This window comes from Pinus tabuliformis, chromosome 9 (genome assembly GCF_031772625.1).
Source record: "Pinus tabuliformis cultivar Carrire ecotype Pingquan chromosome 9, CPIR1, whole genome shotgun sequence".
Taxonomy (NCBI): Eukaryota; Viridiplantae; Streptophyta; class Pinopsida; order Pinales; family Pinaceae; genus Pinus; species Pinus tabuliformis.
Window position 1 is genome coordinate 1,003,732,919 of NC_142307.1, and position 15,591 is coordinate 1,003,748,509.

The following is a 15,591-nucleotide window of genomic DNA, read 5'->3' on the forward strand; positions in this document are numbered from 1 at the left end:
ATTGATGAGTGATCATAGTGGGTTGAAATACTTGTTCGATCAGAGAAACTTGAATGCCAGGCAAGCTAGATGGTTGGTCACGATCAGTGAGTTCGACTTTGAGATCAGGTACATCAAGGGTAAAGAGAAAAAGGTTGCAGATGCTCTTGGATGGGGGGTACACGTGAACCATACAACAATTATGAATTCTTATGGGACAAACCGACAGGATCATATCATATAGGCAGGAGCGCAGGATGACAGATACATGGATCTTATGCACATATTACAACAGGGTACAAGTGATCAGGATGTGGACTATCATCTTACAACATATGGCTTAATCATATTTAGGGACAAGATGTGTGTCAAGCAATAGTAATCTCAAGAAAACTCTTGAAAGAGTTTCACATGAAACCGTATTCAGGTCACCAATGGTATCAAAAGACATTGACAATAGTGAAGAAGTTTTATTATTAGTTGAATCTGAAAAAAGACGTGGTAAAGTTTGTAGCTAGATGTTTGGACGGTCAGCAGGTGAAGGCAGAATGTAAGCATCTAAGTGGCCTACTATAGCCAATTGTGATTCCATAGTGGAAATGGTAGGTCATTTCCATGGATTTCATCACAAATTTGTCGAGGACTTTTGGACAACATGATTCCATCATGATTGTGGTGCACAGGTTGACAAAGGTAGCACACTTCATTATATTGAAGACTACTTATTCAGCTAGTGATATAGCACAAGTTTTCATTAGAAATGTAGTGAGCTTGCATGGTGTTCTGAAAAATATTGTGTCATACATGGATGCTAAAATCACTTCCAAGTTTTGGAATGAGTTGTTTGCAGGTTTAGGGACAGAGTTGGCCTTCAGTACAGCTTATCATCTGCAGATAGATGGACAGACAAAGAGGGTCAACAAGATATTAGAGGACATGTTGAGGATGTATGTGATGCATCAACGACATAAGTGGGAAGAATATCTTCCACTGATTGGGTTCGCTTACAACAATGGGTATCGGGAATCTTTGAGGATGAGTTCATTCGAAACATTGTATGGGCAGAGTTATAATACTCCCATCAATTGGAGTGATCTAGTGAACAGGGTGTTGATTCGACCGGATATGTTGACAGAGATGGAACAACAAATGCAGATTATCAAGAAGAATCTGAAGGCAACACAAGACAGGCAGATAAACTATGCAAATCAAAACAAGTTGTTTAAGGAGTTTCATGGTCTGGAACCAGGCAATCAAGCAAGTTAAAGTGCAGTAGAAACACTTTGGGCCCAATAAAGCTACATAGGAGATGGTGGATCAAATGTGGGCTATGTATCATTCTCTATTCGTTGGTTGAGCAAATGTTTTTGGTATATGTTTTGGTGTGATGTTTTTTATATATGTACATATGTATATGGATGTAAATATCATTATGAGTTGTGTTATAAAGCTTCAATAAGCTATATGGGTGTCATGTGGTTATGTTATGTTGGTTTGCTTTTCAGCAGGTTGATCATTGTAAACACTATATCGAACTAAGTTATAAAGCTCCATAGGCAGCATGTTTTCCTTACAGCAATCTTTATTGATTGTAGATGTGATTGAACACCGAGGACGATGCTTCCCCACAAGGGAGGGTTTTGTAAAAACCCTAGTAAAAATTCCATATAAATAAAATTAATAAAGGCAAAATAATATAAAATTAATAAAGGCAAAATAATAAACACGGTTATGGGACACTTCTTCAAAGTTAGATGTTGGGAAAAACATCATAGTGTGGGTATTCATTTGGTTTACTCTAGCTAAAGAAATTGGCGAATGCTTTGGAAAAGCATGAAGCATTAATTGACATTTTATTTATGAAAATAATGGAAATTAGGAGAAAATGAAAGTGAAAGGTCACAAGTTGCATGTGAGGCGAAAAAAGAAGGAAAATAATGAAAAATGAATAAAATAAAGGCTTCATTAATAATAAAAAAGTGTCTAAGGATCAATTGGTACGTTCTCTCAGTTTAATTTTGGAGCTCTCTATCTATTCTCTCTCTCTCTCACTCTTGGACGCTTAGAGTTTTATTGGAGCACTTCAGCGTTGGCTTAAGAAAAGCAAAGGAAAGCAAGCATCAAGCAAGGAAGCGCAGGATCAAGCAGCGACAACGAAATTATTTGCAGGTATCGATTTGCATGTGTGATTTCTTTTCTAGTTTTGGCATGCATGGTTATGCATGTGTTGGTTCTCTCATTGTTACGGGCATGGGTTTTGCCAAGTGTAAAAATATTTTTCAACCTAGCGTTGCCATTTCTAGATAGCGATGGTGTGATGGGGTTCTCATGTTTTGGTTGAGCTAGATTGTCCGATGAATTCGAAACTGAGTGAGGTGGATCTCTAAAAGAAAGAACACATGCCCTAGTGATCCCTGAACCAAACTGTGGATTGTGGTAAAGCCTTGTCTTATTAACCCCTGAACCGAATTATGGGTTGCAGTAAAGCCGAATTTTGTGTTGCCTCGGTGGGCCTAGGAATCCTTGACCGGTGAATGCCTAGAGTGTAATATCCCTCCCCTTAATAATAAATAATAAATAATAATAATATAATAAATAATAAAAATAATAGATAATAAAAAATAATAATTAATAATAGAAATAATAAATAAATCACTTAATAATAAATAATAAAAATAATAAATCATAAATGTTAAATAATAAATAAAAATATATACAAAGAAAATAAATAAAATAATAAAAAAAATAGTAATAACCATACTAAAACTCTAAATAAGAATAAATAGAAATAAAACAAGAAAAATATCAAAAATAAGGAAATAAAACAAGAAAGCTAAAAATCAAAGGAAAAGTAAGGAAATAAAACAAGAAAGCTAAAAATCAAAAGAAAGTTGCATGTAGACACATGGAGTGTGTGCATGTGGTTCCCCTTCCAATGTTATTCTATTTAATAGATGGTGAGGAAGGTGAGAGGCATTCCTGCATTCCATCATTCTGAGAGTCTATCTTTCATTCTCTTGGGAGAATGGTGTTTTAAGACTTAGGAGTCACTGGTAGTAGTACATTGATTAAGGGCTCGAGGGTGGCCAGTTGTAGCAAGACTTTGCACAATTGAGCCTACGGTTGGGTGGAGAGTCGTCCCCAAAACCTTGTTGTCATCTGGCCGACATCGATCACAGGTAATAAAGGCCAACATCGATCACAGGTAATAAAGGTAGGTACTTATTTGTTGATTCTGATTCTGATTTTAATTAGGAAATTAATTTTATATTTACTTTGGGTTGTTACATATGGTATCAGAGGAAGGCTCAACCCTTAGGGCCTATGGGCATCTAATTTTTTTCTTTTGTTTTTCATCGGAATATTTAACTTGACTTGTTTTTTAAAATTACAGGATGCTTACTTTCCTACGAGTAATTTCCACGGAAACTGAACCTTGGAATCGGGGTTTCTAGATTTCTGCAATTCTGATTTGTTTTCATTAATTTGTTAGCCATTTTTATCAATTGTTTGCAGGCTCTGCCACAAACTAAGTGGTGTGTATTTTTATGATAGGCATCCGATAAAGTTCATTTATCATAAATTTACATGTTGTCGTTGCCATAATGACCTTTGTTCTTTTTTTTTTAACCAAGCGACAAGCCTTCCAAAAAATTGTTAATTTAAATCTTTGTCCAGAAACATCTATTAAATTTTGTTTTAAGCATTGTTATCGTGAAGCCATTTAGCAATTTTCTGACATTTGCCATTTTAAATTCAGAGAGTTCCTCGTCATTATTCATAAAGTATAGTGTTTTGTGAATGATGCCTGGAGGGTTTTATAATTGATTTTTCAGTCGATGGTGGATTTCGAGATGTGGATATACTAATATTTTGAACAGTTTCTGCAAATTTAATCAAAATATGGTTTCTAATTTTTCGAAGCCTCGATCTCCTAACGGCAAAGCCTGAAATTAAGAATATAGAAAATCACACGCATTATGATATTTTTCTAGCAATTCAAATATTAATGACTTCATAAGATATTTGGAAAATATTAATTTAAAACAAAAATCCAGCTACAATCCAGATTTTTAAGCGGTTATAAGCAACTTAAAATAAGTAGAAATGGTCACTGGGACCCCAGAACCACTGTGGTTGCCATTTCTCGTAATTAAGAAAATCATCTAACTTCACTCAGAAATATTAGTCACTAAAGCGTAAGATTTTCTTTTTGGGAAAGGTCTCTATTATGAGTCTAAGAGAGGTTAACGGTTTTATAGACGATTTGTGGAAAAGTCCAAAAGATTTTCTTTTTAAAAAAAAATTAAAGATCATACTTGTGCTCGTTTTTATTTTGAAGTTTTGAAAACGAAGGTTTATGAAAACTTTATAAAGGTTTATTAATAGCTTATAAAAGGGTTCAATAAAGTTATTCAAAAGGATTGTTTTATGGTATTGAATGGGAATTGAGTTTAGATAATTAATATTCTTAGGTTGATTTTTATTTTAAAAAAAATGGTTAAAGTTAATTATTTAGGAAGGTTTTTATGAATAAAGTTGTTTTTAATCTTATATTTCAATAACAATAAAGATATAAAAATAGATAACTTAATTAAATTTTCATTGAAGATAATGAATATAAAATTATATTTTTAGATTAAGAATTATTTTTAAGGTTCTTATATTTTTTTTAAGAAAGTGTTAGGTTTTTTAATAATATATGTAAATTTGTTAAGTTTAGTCTACCTCATTATTATTCTTTAGGCATATAAGAATAAGTAATAAAATGGTTGATACAAAATTCAAATTTAAATTACTTTATGTGATATTATAAGTGAGTTAATTAAATATATAATTGAGTTCATGTCAAAATGGAATTGTTGAAGGAACAATTACCTTCCTTGGATGAGGAAAATGTACTATTGATTGTGTAAATGGTACTATTGACCTTATAGTGTGTGCAAATTTCTCGACATTCTTGTCAAAAAGAATAATGGAATTTGTAGGAACACGCATAGCCATGGCCGCAAGCTTACAATCTTATGTCTTATGTAGGCAATTTTATGTCTTATCCGGGCACTTAATATGGCTAAATGTATTGTAATCTAAGGGATTTGATATGGTGTTGCCTTCGCGGGTGTGCTTGCAGGCAGGCCATATAATTAACAAAATGATTTTATTTTGTGTTGGGGAGGGATAACCTTCCCAGTCATCCGATCCGGTTATGGGTCGGGTGGTAGTGTCTCTTCTTTATGGTGTGGAATATTTCTTTGGTTGTTTGATTTCTTAAATCTCCTTAGAGTAATCATTTAATGGCTAAGTTATGATTTCTTAATCAGATACTCAAAATATTTCACTCTACAGCACAAAATTTCGATTCTTAAAAATCATGAATCTGTAGAATTTGTGACATATAATGATGAATAAATTTTCTTTCGAAGATCAAAGTACCTTCTTAACACAATAATTCCACCAACATTGAGACAATTCTCTAAGTTTTATTCTGACATCATTAGTACCTTCCAATTCATGTTTTCCATGGTTTATACTACAAAAATTTGTAATTGTTGATAATTTATGGTTTAATTATGGTTTAAGTATTGTGATTGTTGATAATTTATAATAAAAACATATTTTATTAAACTCATAACTCTAATAATAAGGATAACTTATTAACCTTATTAGACTTTGATAATAATTATTATTGAGTATATTGGTTCTTATTTTATGATGAATCTTGAGTTACATAGTGTTTTTATTTCTCTTACAAGGTCTCTAGATCAAACTTCTTTTCTTTTACAGATCATCAAATTTTTTTTTTTAATCACATTTTGATAACTAATCTGGCTTTGGTAGACTGATATACTTGTTAAACTAGCTACAACCAGCTTTTTTTTTTTTTATATCATTACAAAAGTCTGATATTAAATTAAGTGTAAGTTAAAGTTTGGTGCACTTATTAGTTCCTCATTCGTTTTTTCATACATCATTATACATAGCAGATTATTTGGTATGGAAACCGGTCCTTTCCTCTGTGGTTCTCTGCTCTCATTACATGGTAAAACCACTATCTCATTTTCTTGAGTTGTTTGTGCTTGCATAGCTCTCTCCATCACAACCATATAACAAAGCGAAAATCTAAATGAGTCACATAATTAAAGATATAGTTTTATTATGACTCATTGAGTCATTGGAAAAGTATATAATCTTGTAATCTTGGATGGTGATAATCTACCCATAATTGATGATGTATAATTCTCTGAAAGATTGCACTATTGAAATGGTATACTGGCATGTTTTTTTAACAAATCTTTAATGCTGGTGTAACTACTCACCACCGGTTCATTTTACAACACAGTTTACATAGCACTTGAATTATTTGGATAATTGAAGTTGAAATTTTTCACCAATTAAAGTGCTCTAAAATAGTGAAATATGTTCCAATTCACAATGGATAAACTCTAATATCTTATTACCTTTAGATGATCATTGTTCACTAGCATATGTTTAGTATTTTATTGTTCAATCTGATCTAAAAACACAGAGATAACATTCCTTGAATGTTGATCATATTATTCACTAATTATTTGGGTTGGATTGATGTTCTCATTGTCCTTTAGCAATAACAGTTGCTTGGCATTTCTCTGGTCTATTATTACAAGAACACAACTCTCTTAATATGATCTTCTAATAAATTTAATGTTGCACTGCCATTGCCATTCAGATTGCATGTATCTGCTCATTTACTACTATATTCTCAATGGCAAATCGTACAGACTTGGATTTCAGTTTAGATGTTGAGTATAATGTTACAAGAGGTTTCGTGATTCAAGTTTAATTGCATATAGTGGATAAAGATGTCTAAAGAGAAATGGAAAAGAAAAACTTGCTAATGATAGTTCATGTGATTATGGCCAACTTAGATCAGACGTTTAAGGTGGTAGAGAAGAAGTATCACAACAGGGGTAAGAAATCAATAAGAAGAAACAACCTATTTTAAAACATAATGGAAGAGTTTGGTATAATCATGACTTGGTACTCTAAAGGTATCACTATAAGGTCTATCTAAGGATGATGCACGTTAAGAAGAAAGTATTGGCAATCAACTATTGAAGTTGAAAAATCAGGGTAATAATCAAGGTTATTTTAAAGAACCTGTAAGGTATGATAAATAGAATGATTGGAGAAGATAAGTTGTGTGCATAACAACATCTATAACAATGGGAGAGCCACATTGTAAATATTTCATAGGTGACTAAATATATGAATGAATTATGGATAACAAGATGTATGATCAGGAGATTTTATGTATTACCCAAGTTGGAAATAGTAACAACATTTCCAAAGGATATCAATACTCTAGGAGAGAAGGAGAAGAAACCACAATTCAAGTCAATTTAATGAAGTGAAGAAACTTCCATTTTTAGCCAGTAGACATGGAATAGTAGGAAATCAAGACAGGGAGAAAAAGAAAAATATATCTATGAATATCGGGTAGGAGGAAATGAAGGGATGTTCTATCAAGAAGAAAGTTTTTTTAAACGTATTGATGAGTAGAGCTAGAAACATGATTGGTAATGGTCATAATGATGATCTACATATTTTAAACAAAATGTGAAGGTGAAGTTGAATGATGACCAAATGATAATAAACGAGGAAGATATAGGAAGGAATGTTGCTAGAAATTTTATACGGATACCTTGAGAAGGATTGTGTACATAGTGACAAAAGAAGTAAAAGTCAATTAATAGAGATTGTACTTGACTCATTATTTCACGAGTAAGACTTTCCATAACGTTAAAAGAGGTGGTTTCCACATAACATGTCATATTTAAGTTTCCCATGGATAAAGATGGTAGTAGTGTTTCCAACTGTTTCAAAATCTAAAATAATGATACTATTTAATAAGAAAGAGTCTTTTGCCCAACTTGAGGAAACTGAATTTATGATAAAGAAATCAAATGGTATTGAGATACGAACTTTACGAACTCGGCGAGATAAGAAAATATTTTTGGTGGATGAAGTGCTAATTGTTAAATAAGTCAACATGGATCAACAAATCCTCATGATATAAAGATTAAATCATGATGAAATAGTGTTTATATGCAATTGCATATAGCAGTAATGGAATCAGTAAGCCAAAGGGTAAATGGATGTAAAATCAAGGGATTTTAATTTTGAGATAGATGATTTAAATAATGATGGTATCACTAGTAATATCTTAAACAATGAAATTCACCAGAATTTCCTTGGGGAAGGAAGAATATATGACGAGAGATTAAGACTCAAGATGATGAGGCTCATGTGAAATTTAATGATATACCGTTGGTGTAAATGATCAACTACCTAGTAGAAAGAAGTCAAAATGATTATTGAAAAGTAATTGACAACTTGATGAAAACATATTGACAATGTTTCATGGTAGGAAGATAATGATTTACATATCCATATGATAATAGCGATATGCATAGGTATTATGACATTAAGTCGAGGTATATTGACATATTCATTTACTACGTGATGATAGGTATTTAATGTTCAATACTAATGATGGATATGATATGCATAATGTGGCACAGGAATTATGATGCTATAATATGAGGATTATTGACATGTGGTTCATTTATGAGAAGTCGTGATATGTCTTTAATATAATTATGTTGATGGTATAACTGAAGCATGCGATAGTTCCGTACAAATCTATGACATGCATAAGCATGCAGTTCCTTATTATTCATAGTGTCGCGATTAACAAAGATGAACGTTCTCATGATGACATGCAAGAGTTGGCATGTGGATTATTTCCTATGATACTATGATGGTATGGTTAATGCATTGGATGCATGTTGAGATGTGATGATTCACAGGACTCCACAAATGGGCCGAGAGGGCCGGTTTATTTGATGATCTCGTGCGAGCCCATACGCACGAGGGAGAATAAGTAACACCATATGGGCTGGGGACAAAACTCAATCAACACTACATATGCCAGTGGTTCCTTTGTCTTGTGTATAGCTCTTGATGGATAGCTCTTGAAGAGCTATGGGACCATCTTGAGGAGGCCAAGTGCCTGATGTTCTAGGCTAGGTGCCTATTATTGGATTGGGATGCCGAAGTCTGGAAGGGATGTCAAGGACTTCGATGCCTGGGGCTGTGCACCTTAAGTAGTTGTGCAGGGAGTGGGCCAGCCTTGCGAGATGCCCGGGGTCATTGAGTACCGGACTGGATGCCTGCCTTGGGGCAGATGAGGTCTGAGTCAGGCGCGAGCCTTGGGGCCAGCCTTGGACTAGGATACAGACCGGGTCAGGCTTATGCCTGGTGCCGAAAGTGGGAAAAAGGATAGAGATTCCTTGAGATTTCCCGGGGTGTTGGGGACTTTCGATGCCTGCTGGTTATACTAGTTCAACAGAGGGTGTTGGCAACATAAAGTAAATAAAATAATAAATAATTCAACTTAACTTCGGGACGAAGTTCCTTAAAGTGGGAGAGTATGTAATATCCCTCCCCTTAATAATAAATAATAAATAATAATAATATACTAAATAATAAATAATAAAAATAATAAAAAATAAAAAATTAATAATTAATAATAGAAATAATAAATAATAATAAATAAATCACTTAATAATAAATAATAAAAATAATAAAAATCATAAATCATAAATCATAAATGTTAAATAATAAATAAAAATATATACAAAGAAAATAAATAAAAATAATAAAAATAAAAATAGTAATAACCATACTAAAACTCTAAATAAGAATAAATAGAAATAAAACAAGAAAACTATCAAAAAGAAGGAAATAAAACAAGAAAGCTAAAAATCAAAAGAAAGTTGCATGTAGACACATGGAGTGTGTGCATGTGGTTCCCCCTCCAATGTTATTCTATTTAATAGATGGTGAGGAAGGTGAGAGGCATTCCTACATTTCATCATTCCGAGATTCTATCTTTCATTCTCTTGGGAGAATGGTGTTTTAAGACTTAGGAGTCACTGGAAGTAGTACGTTGATTGAGGGCTCGGGGGTGGCCAGTTGTAGCAAGACTTTGCACAATTGAGCCTACGGTTGGGTGGAGAGTCGTCCCCAAAACCTTGTTGTCATCTGGCCGACATCGATCACATGTAATAAAGGTATGTACTTATTTGTTGATTCTGATTCTGATTTTAATTAGGAAATTAATTTTATATTTACTTTAGGTTGTTACATAGAGGTGGGTGCCCTTGATTACGGCTATGAATCATTAGACGGTGAATGGAAGGATATACGATAAAACATAGAAAGACGAGTCTCAATTATGGACTAGTGATCCCTGAATCGCACTGTGGATTGTGGTCAATCCTAGAGACTAAGAGATAGTAAATTTCTCACAATGTAGTTGGAGAAATCCAGTGACATCCATGCTTGTTTAGAGTCTAGTGATCCGGAAAGGATTGCAGTAAAGTATAGTTCTATTGATGAGGGTGAGGTGATTGATTGGTTTGTATTGCAGATGGAACCAGATGGAGAATTCCAACAAGAACCTCAGTGTATATTGCAAAGAAAGATGATCATAGTCCGGAACCAAGCAATCAAACAAATTAAAGTGCAGTGGAAACGCTTTGGTTCTGATGACGCTACATGAAAACTGGCGGATCAAATGTGGGCTATGTATCCTTCTCTATTCTTTGGTTGAGCGAATGTTTTTGGTATATGTTTTGGTGTGATGTTTTTGATATATGTACATATGTTTATGGATGTAAAAACCACCATAAGTTGTTATAAAGCTCCAAAGTATTCTATTGTAAAAGTACATCACTCTGTAACACAAAAATAATAGCGCATTGGATAGGATAAAAGTCATCTAAATGATACCTTAATATGGATCCATAATTTTTTCACGTGATACTTTAATATCGATTAATAATTCTTCCACACGAATTAAGAATTGAGAATAGAGACTTCCTAAATCAACACATGCCCCCAAAAAAATTATTCAAACAAAATCTAAAATGTGAACATATTTCAAATCAAAAGTATTTTCTAAATTGGTTAATTGACATATTTCAAAAAAGCAACACTTTCCAGTAGGCTTTTGGCAGATGACCAAAAGCATAAAACAATTCCATTCTACCATTAATCAAAATTAAATTTCTGTATAAAAATATTTCAAACAGAAAGCATTCTCTAGATTTTAGATTAACATATTCCAAGGAAACACTCTCCCTTTAGATAGCCATCTAACAGATTTATTCGAACGTTTGGGTGCGAAGGGCAGAAATGTCATAGTAGATGTGTAAATTTCAAAACATTGAAAAAAATGAAATTTAATTTCTCCATCTTAAAAAAAAAAAAAAAAAAACTATTACTTTTCTCGTTAAAAACCAATAGAAAGACCTTTCTCGGTAAAGGAAAATAGTGCATGTAATTCAACTAACACATGAAATTTTCAGATAACAGATAATACTTGTGATGTTGTCATTCAACTACCCATCAAACATTATTAAAATCAGTGTCTACATAGAAAGCACACTTGCTTAGTATGTTTTAACATCTGCTTAGTGCAAATTTGACCCCGAAAACTAGTAAGTTGCTTATCTATGGGAATCTCCTTTAAAAAACCACACAGCTAAAACACATCCCATAAGAATTTATAATTTTATGTTATGGTCATGGGAATCTCCTTTAAAAATTCACAGTTAAAAGTTAAAACACATCCTTAGGAATTTATAATTTTAAATTATCGTACTTCTTATTATTTAAGATGTCAAAGCTAAAATTATTTAACAAGAAGTTTAGGAATCTAGAGAACAGGTTAAGGGATAGCTAAATATTAGAATAGCTCAAGACAAAGAGAACATGTCACGTCTTTCACCCCAACCCACCGTATCAGAATAACGACCAGTGCAAAGTAGCTCACTGGAAGAGATGTGACAATAGAGAAATTGACACATCACTTCCATCTCTCGTTGTAATAGTAGCCTGCTTGATGAAATGTGACATCAGAGAACATGTCACATCATATCCATCTCTGGAAGTAGAATAGATCGCTTGAGCAACATTTACCTTTGTAATTATAGCGACCTCCATAACAAATAATGACTTTCAAGATGTGAGAATGCTAACGATGAATAAGCAATCAAAATCATCATCTTTCCTCACAAGAATTTGGCCTCTTTCGTTCAAATGAATTTATTTTTTAGATACGATATGACATCATTTTATTTTTATTTCAATAGTAATCCAGGTAATCACAACTCACAGACCATTCTATTTTAACATCGAACCCTCCAACATCACACTTTTCATCCAATGTAAACTCGCGTGGCACTAAAAGATATGTAAAGCATAACACCCCCAAGATAAAACCATTGTGTCTACCCCAGGACCATATCAAATACCAACATCCAAAGCAACATAACCAATAGAAATTGTATCGTGTTATACGTTCAAGAATTCGATATATTATCATAACAATCCAACACATATATCCAAAATGGTTCTCAACATATTATCGTAAAAATCTAACACGTCCAAAATCATATAGGTCTCTTGCACCATACCCATGCACACTCAAATAAATTGGTTCCTAGCCATGAGTTAGTCGTTTAACATAACGACAAGGGATAAATATAGTCCGCCGCCATACAATGAAGCAGGGAAAGTTTATACATTGTGCTACACAGGCATATTTAGCTGGTTGATACACCAGGGTGGCATGTTGCATTTTATGGGCTCTATAACATCGATGTAACATGTTATAACAGGAAAAAGCCATGATCAATCCCGGGATCTAATATCAAGAAAGTAGTAAATGTAGTATCATGTACTGGGCTTATTGGTGATGTATGAAAAGTTGTAATTTGCTATTTTGAGGTGATACAAAATAAAAATTATAATATTAAATAAAATAAAAATAAAACAAACAAACCAACAAAAATCCCAACAATATTCATCCGATGCAAATCCATCATTGTGCAATGTAATATTATATAGTAAACAATAAAATAATACCAAGTTCAAATTTGTAAATGATATAAACATTATTTGATTCAGCTTCAATGATGAAATACATTGATGCATAAAAGCCATGAATGAAACACAAATAGTAATATATTGATCATTGATTTCAATTCATCATTGTAGAATCTAATTAGTACTAAGAGAAATAGTAAATACCTGAGTCTGGAATAGTAAATTGAAATTACTCAAACTTAAAAACAGTATAAAGTGACAAGTCAAACATTCAATCTAAGGTCATCAATATCTATAGTCGAGACTCAAAAGTTAAAAATGAAAATTAACAATGGACAATAAACATTGAAAATAAAATGAGCAATGAAAGTGAATATAAGTTAATAAAAGTGAAAGTGAGGCAACTATTTTTTATATATTGTGTTTTTTTCGCTTTTTTTTCATTCTTTAAGACTATAGGCCAAAATTTGGGTGGTGCACCAAGAAGTCCCCCTTACATGGGCGGTGCCCAAAAGCACCCCTTTTTTGATGGGGCATCCAAAAATCCCCCTTTTGTGGGGGATACCCAAAAGCACCTCTTTTCTGGGGGCAGGCGAGTGGTGGGTGAGAAGCGGGGAAGGCCTTTTCTGGGGGGGGGCACCTAGAAGTCTTCCTTTGGGGAAAAGCATCCCCCACATTGGAGTAACACCCCCTACATTTTCCCAAAAGTGGAGCACGGGGAAAATGGGGAAATGTTTCCGCATACGCCCCCAATACCGATAGCATGTGAAAAGTGAGGGACGTGCTCCACACCCTGGGGGACACCTTCCTATGGGACACTGGAATAAAGGGTTAAGACCTTCAGTTGAGGCATTGCAGTGCATGTGTCCAGATTCATTGTACCTAGTCTTTAAAGGAGAAGACACAGGTCTAAGTTTAATTCATTCAGTTCAGCAGCCACTACTAAATTAGTTCTTTTTTTCTCTAGTAGATTTCATTTCAAGATTAATTAGAATGCAGTAGCAGGTTTTGATAGTCTGTTTAATGAGTTTTGTTGCATATTTTTTGCAGCATGTGTTTCTACTTTCTAGAGTCTAGCACTATTAAAGTTGCAGTTCTAAGTGGCTTCAGTTTTTAGCTACCTAGTTTTTTAGGAATTGTTTTAGTGCAAAGTCTGCTTATCACTCTCGAAGCGCAATAGCTTAGGTTAGTAAATATTCTGTGACAAAGCTCGTTTCTACTTTCTAGAGTCTAGCACTATTAAAGTTGCAGTTCTAAGTGGCTTCAGTTTTTAGCTACCTAGTTTTTTAGGAATTGTTTTAGTGCAAAGTCTGCTTATCACTCTCGAAGCGCAATAGCTTAGGTTAGTAAATATTCTGTGACAAAGCTCACATAGATTGTGACTGCTAGTCAACAAGACTCTGTTTATGAAGGTAGTTGACCTCCAAAAAGTTTTTGAATTCAAGTGCTTTCAAAAGCAAATTAATTGCACCTGCTTACTATAAATGGCTTCAGTTTTTAGCTACCTAGTTTTTTAGGAATTGTTTTAGTGCAAAGTCTGCTTATCACTCTCGAAGCGCAATAGCTTAGGTTAGTAAATATTCTGTGACAAAGCTCGTTTCTACTTTCTAGAGTCTAGCACTATTAAAGTTGCAGTTCTAAGTGGCTTCAGTTTTTAGCTACCTAGTTTTTTAGGAATTGTTTTAGTGCAAAGTCTGCTTATCACTCTCGAAGCGCAATAGCTTAGGTTAGTAAATATTCTGTGACAAAGCTCACATAGATTGTGACTGCTAGTCAACAAGACTCTGTTTATGAACGTAGTTGACCTCCAAAAAGTTTTTGAATTCAAGTGCTTTCAAAAGCAAATTAATTGCACCTGCTTACTATAAATATTGCATTCAATGGTCATCAATCTAGGAAGTCTACAAAGCATTGGAATATCCCGATATTAAAATTTCTTCCACATCAAATACTCTTCTAAGGTCTAACGTACAGCAGTTCACTATTAACCTAGGGTTTTGACAGCTGAGACTACCATGATTTAGTTAGGCTTAAGCAAAATCCTCAACAACAGTGCACCCTATATATACCCTATAGATCTTTAATTTCATTTCAAGATTTATAATAAAAAATAATGAAGGACGCATTAGACATCGAAGCATCTGACATGGAATTACCCAAAACAATGCCAGAGAAAGAGCTAAACCTTGAGCTGCGTTGCTCATATACAGCGAAAAAGAATGCAAAAACAAGGGAAGCGAAAAGAACCACGTGATTTCGAACCTCTGCCATTTGAGTGATTTCCAGAAAAATATGACGCGGGTTCAATCTCCTATTGCAGAAACCCTTGTAAAACCCTCGCGAGCTCAACAATTTGAAGCAAATACGAGTTCAAGTGAACGGACTAAACCTTTGTGGAGACAATTTATAGGGTTATGGGATAAATGTGTACAGTGTCTTGATTTTATAAATGAGTTTGAACCCGATAGGAGGAATGAAAAAGCCAGATGGTAAATTTTTAATTTTCATTTATTTTAGTATATGTTTTGGTAAGAGGAATGAAATGGTGTAATTCAGTTATGATAGATTTTCACACTTACATAAAGGAATGAAGGGTAAGAGGACAAATCCTCCATTTTTTTCACATGGTTAAATTTCACATTATCTAATTTATATGAAGTTATTTGGGTTTGGTAA

The 15,591-nt window shown here is 33.6% G+C and overlaps 1 protein-coding gene across 8 annotated transcripts in view; it reads right to left on the reverse strand.

The window, feature by feature from the left end:
* The window catches only part of LOC149152112 (putative ABC1 protein At2g40090), a 270,264-nt gene extending 254,933 nt beyond the window's left edge, over positions 1-15,331 (reverse strand). For 3 of the 8 annotated variants that reach the window (XM_089439156.1, XM_089439160.1, XM_089439158.1), the window contains exon 1: positions 15,178-15,329. Coding sequence is in view for 3 of the 8 variants with exons in the window: in XM_089439155.1 (XP_089295281.1) it covers positions 15,101-15,186 (86 nt within the window). In the remaining 5 variants the exon portion in view is untranslated. Of the gene's footprint in view, positions 1-15,100 lie in introns of all 8 variants that reach the window. The other 5 variants (XM_089439154.1, XM_089439161.1, XM_089439155.1 and 2 more) reach the window with 5 other exon arrangements.
* Between the last annotated feature and the right edge of the window lie 260 nt (positions 15,332-15,591).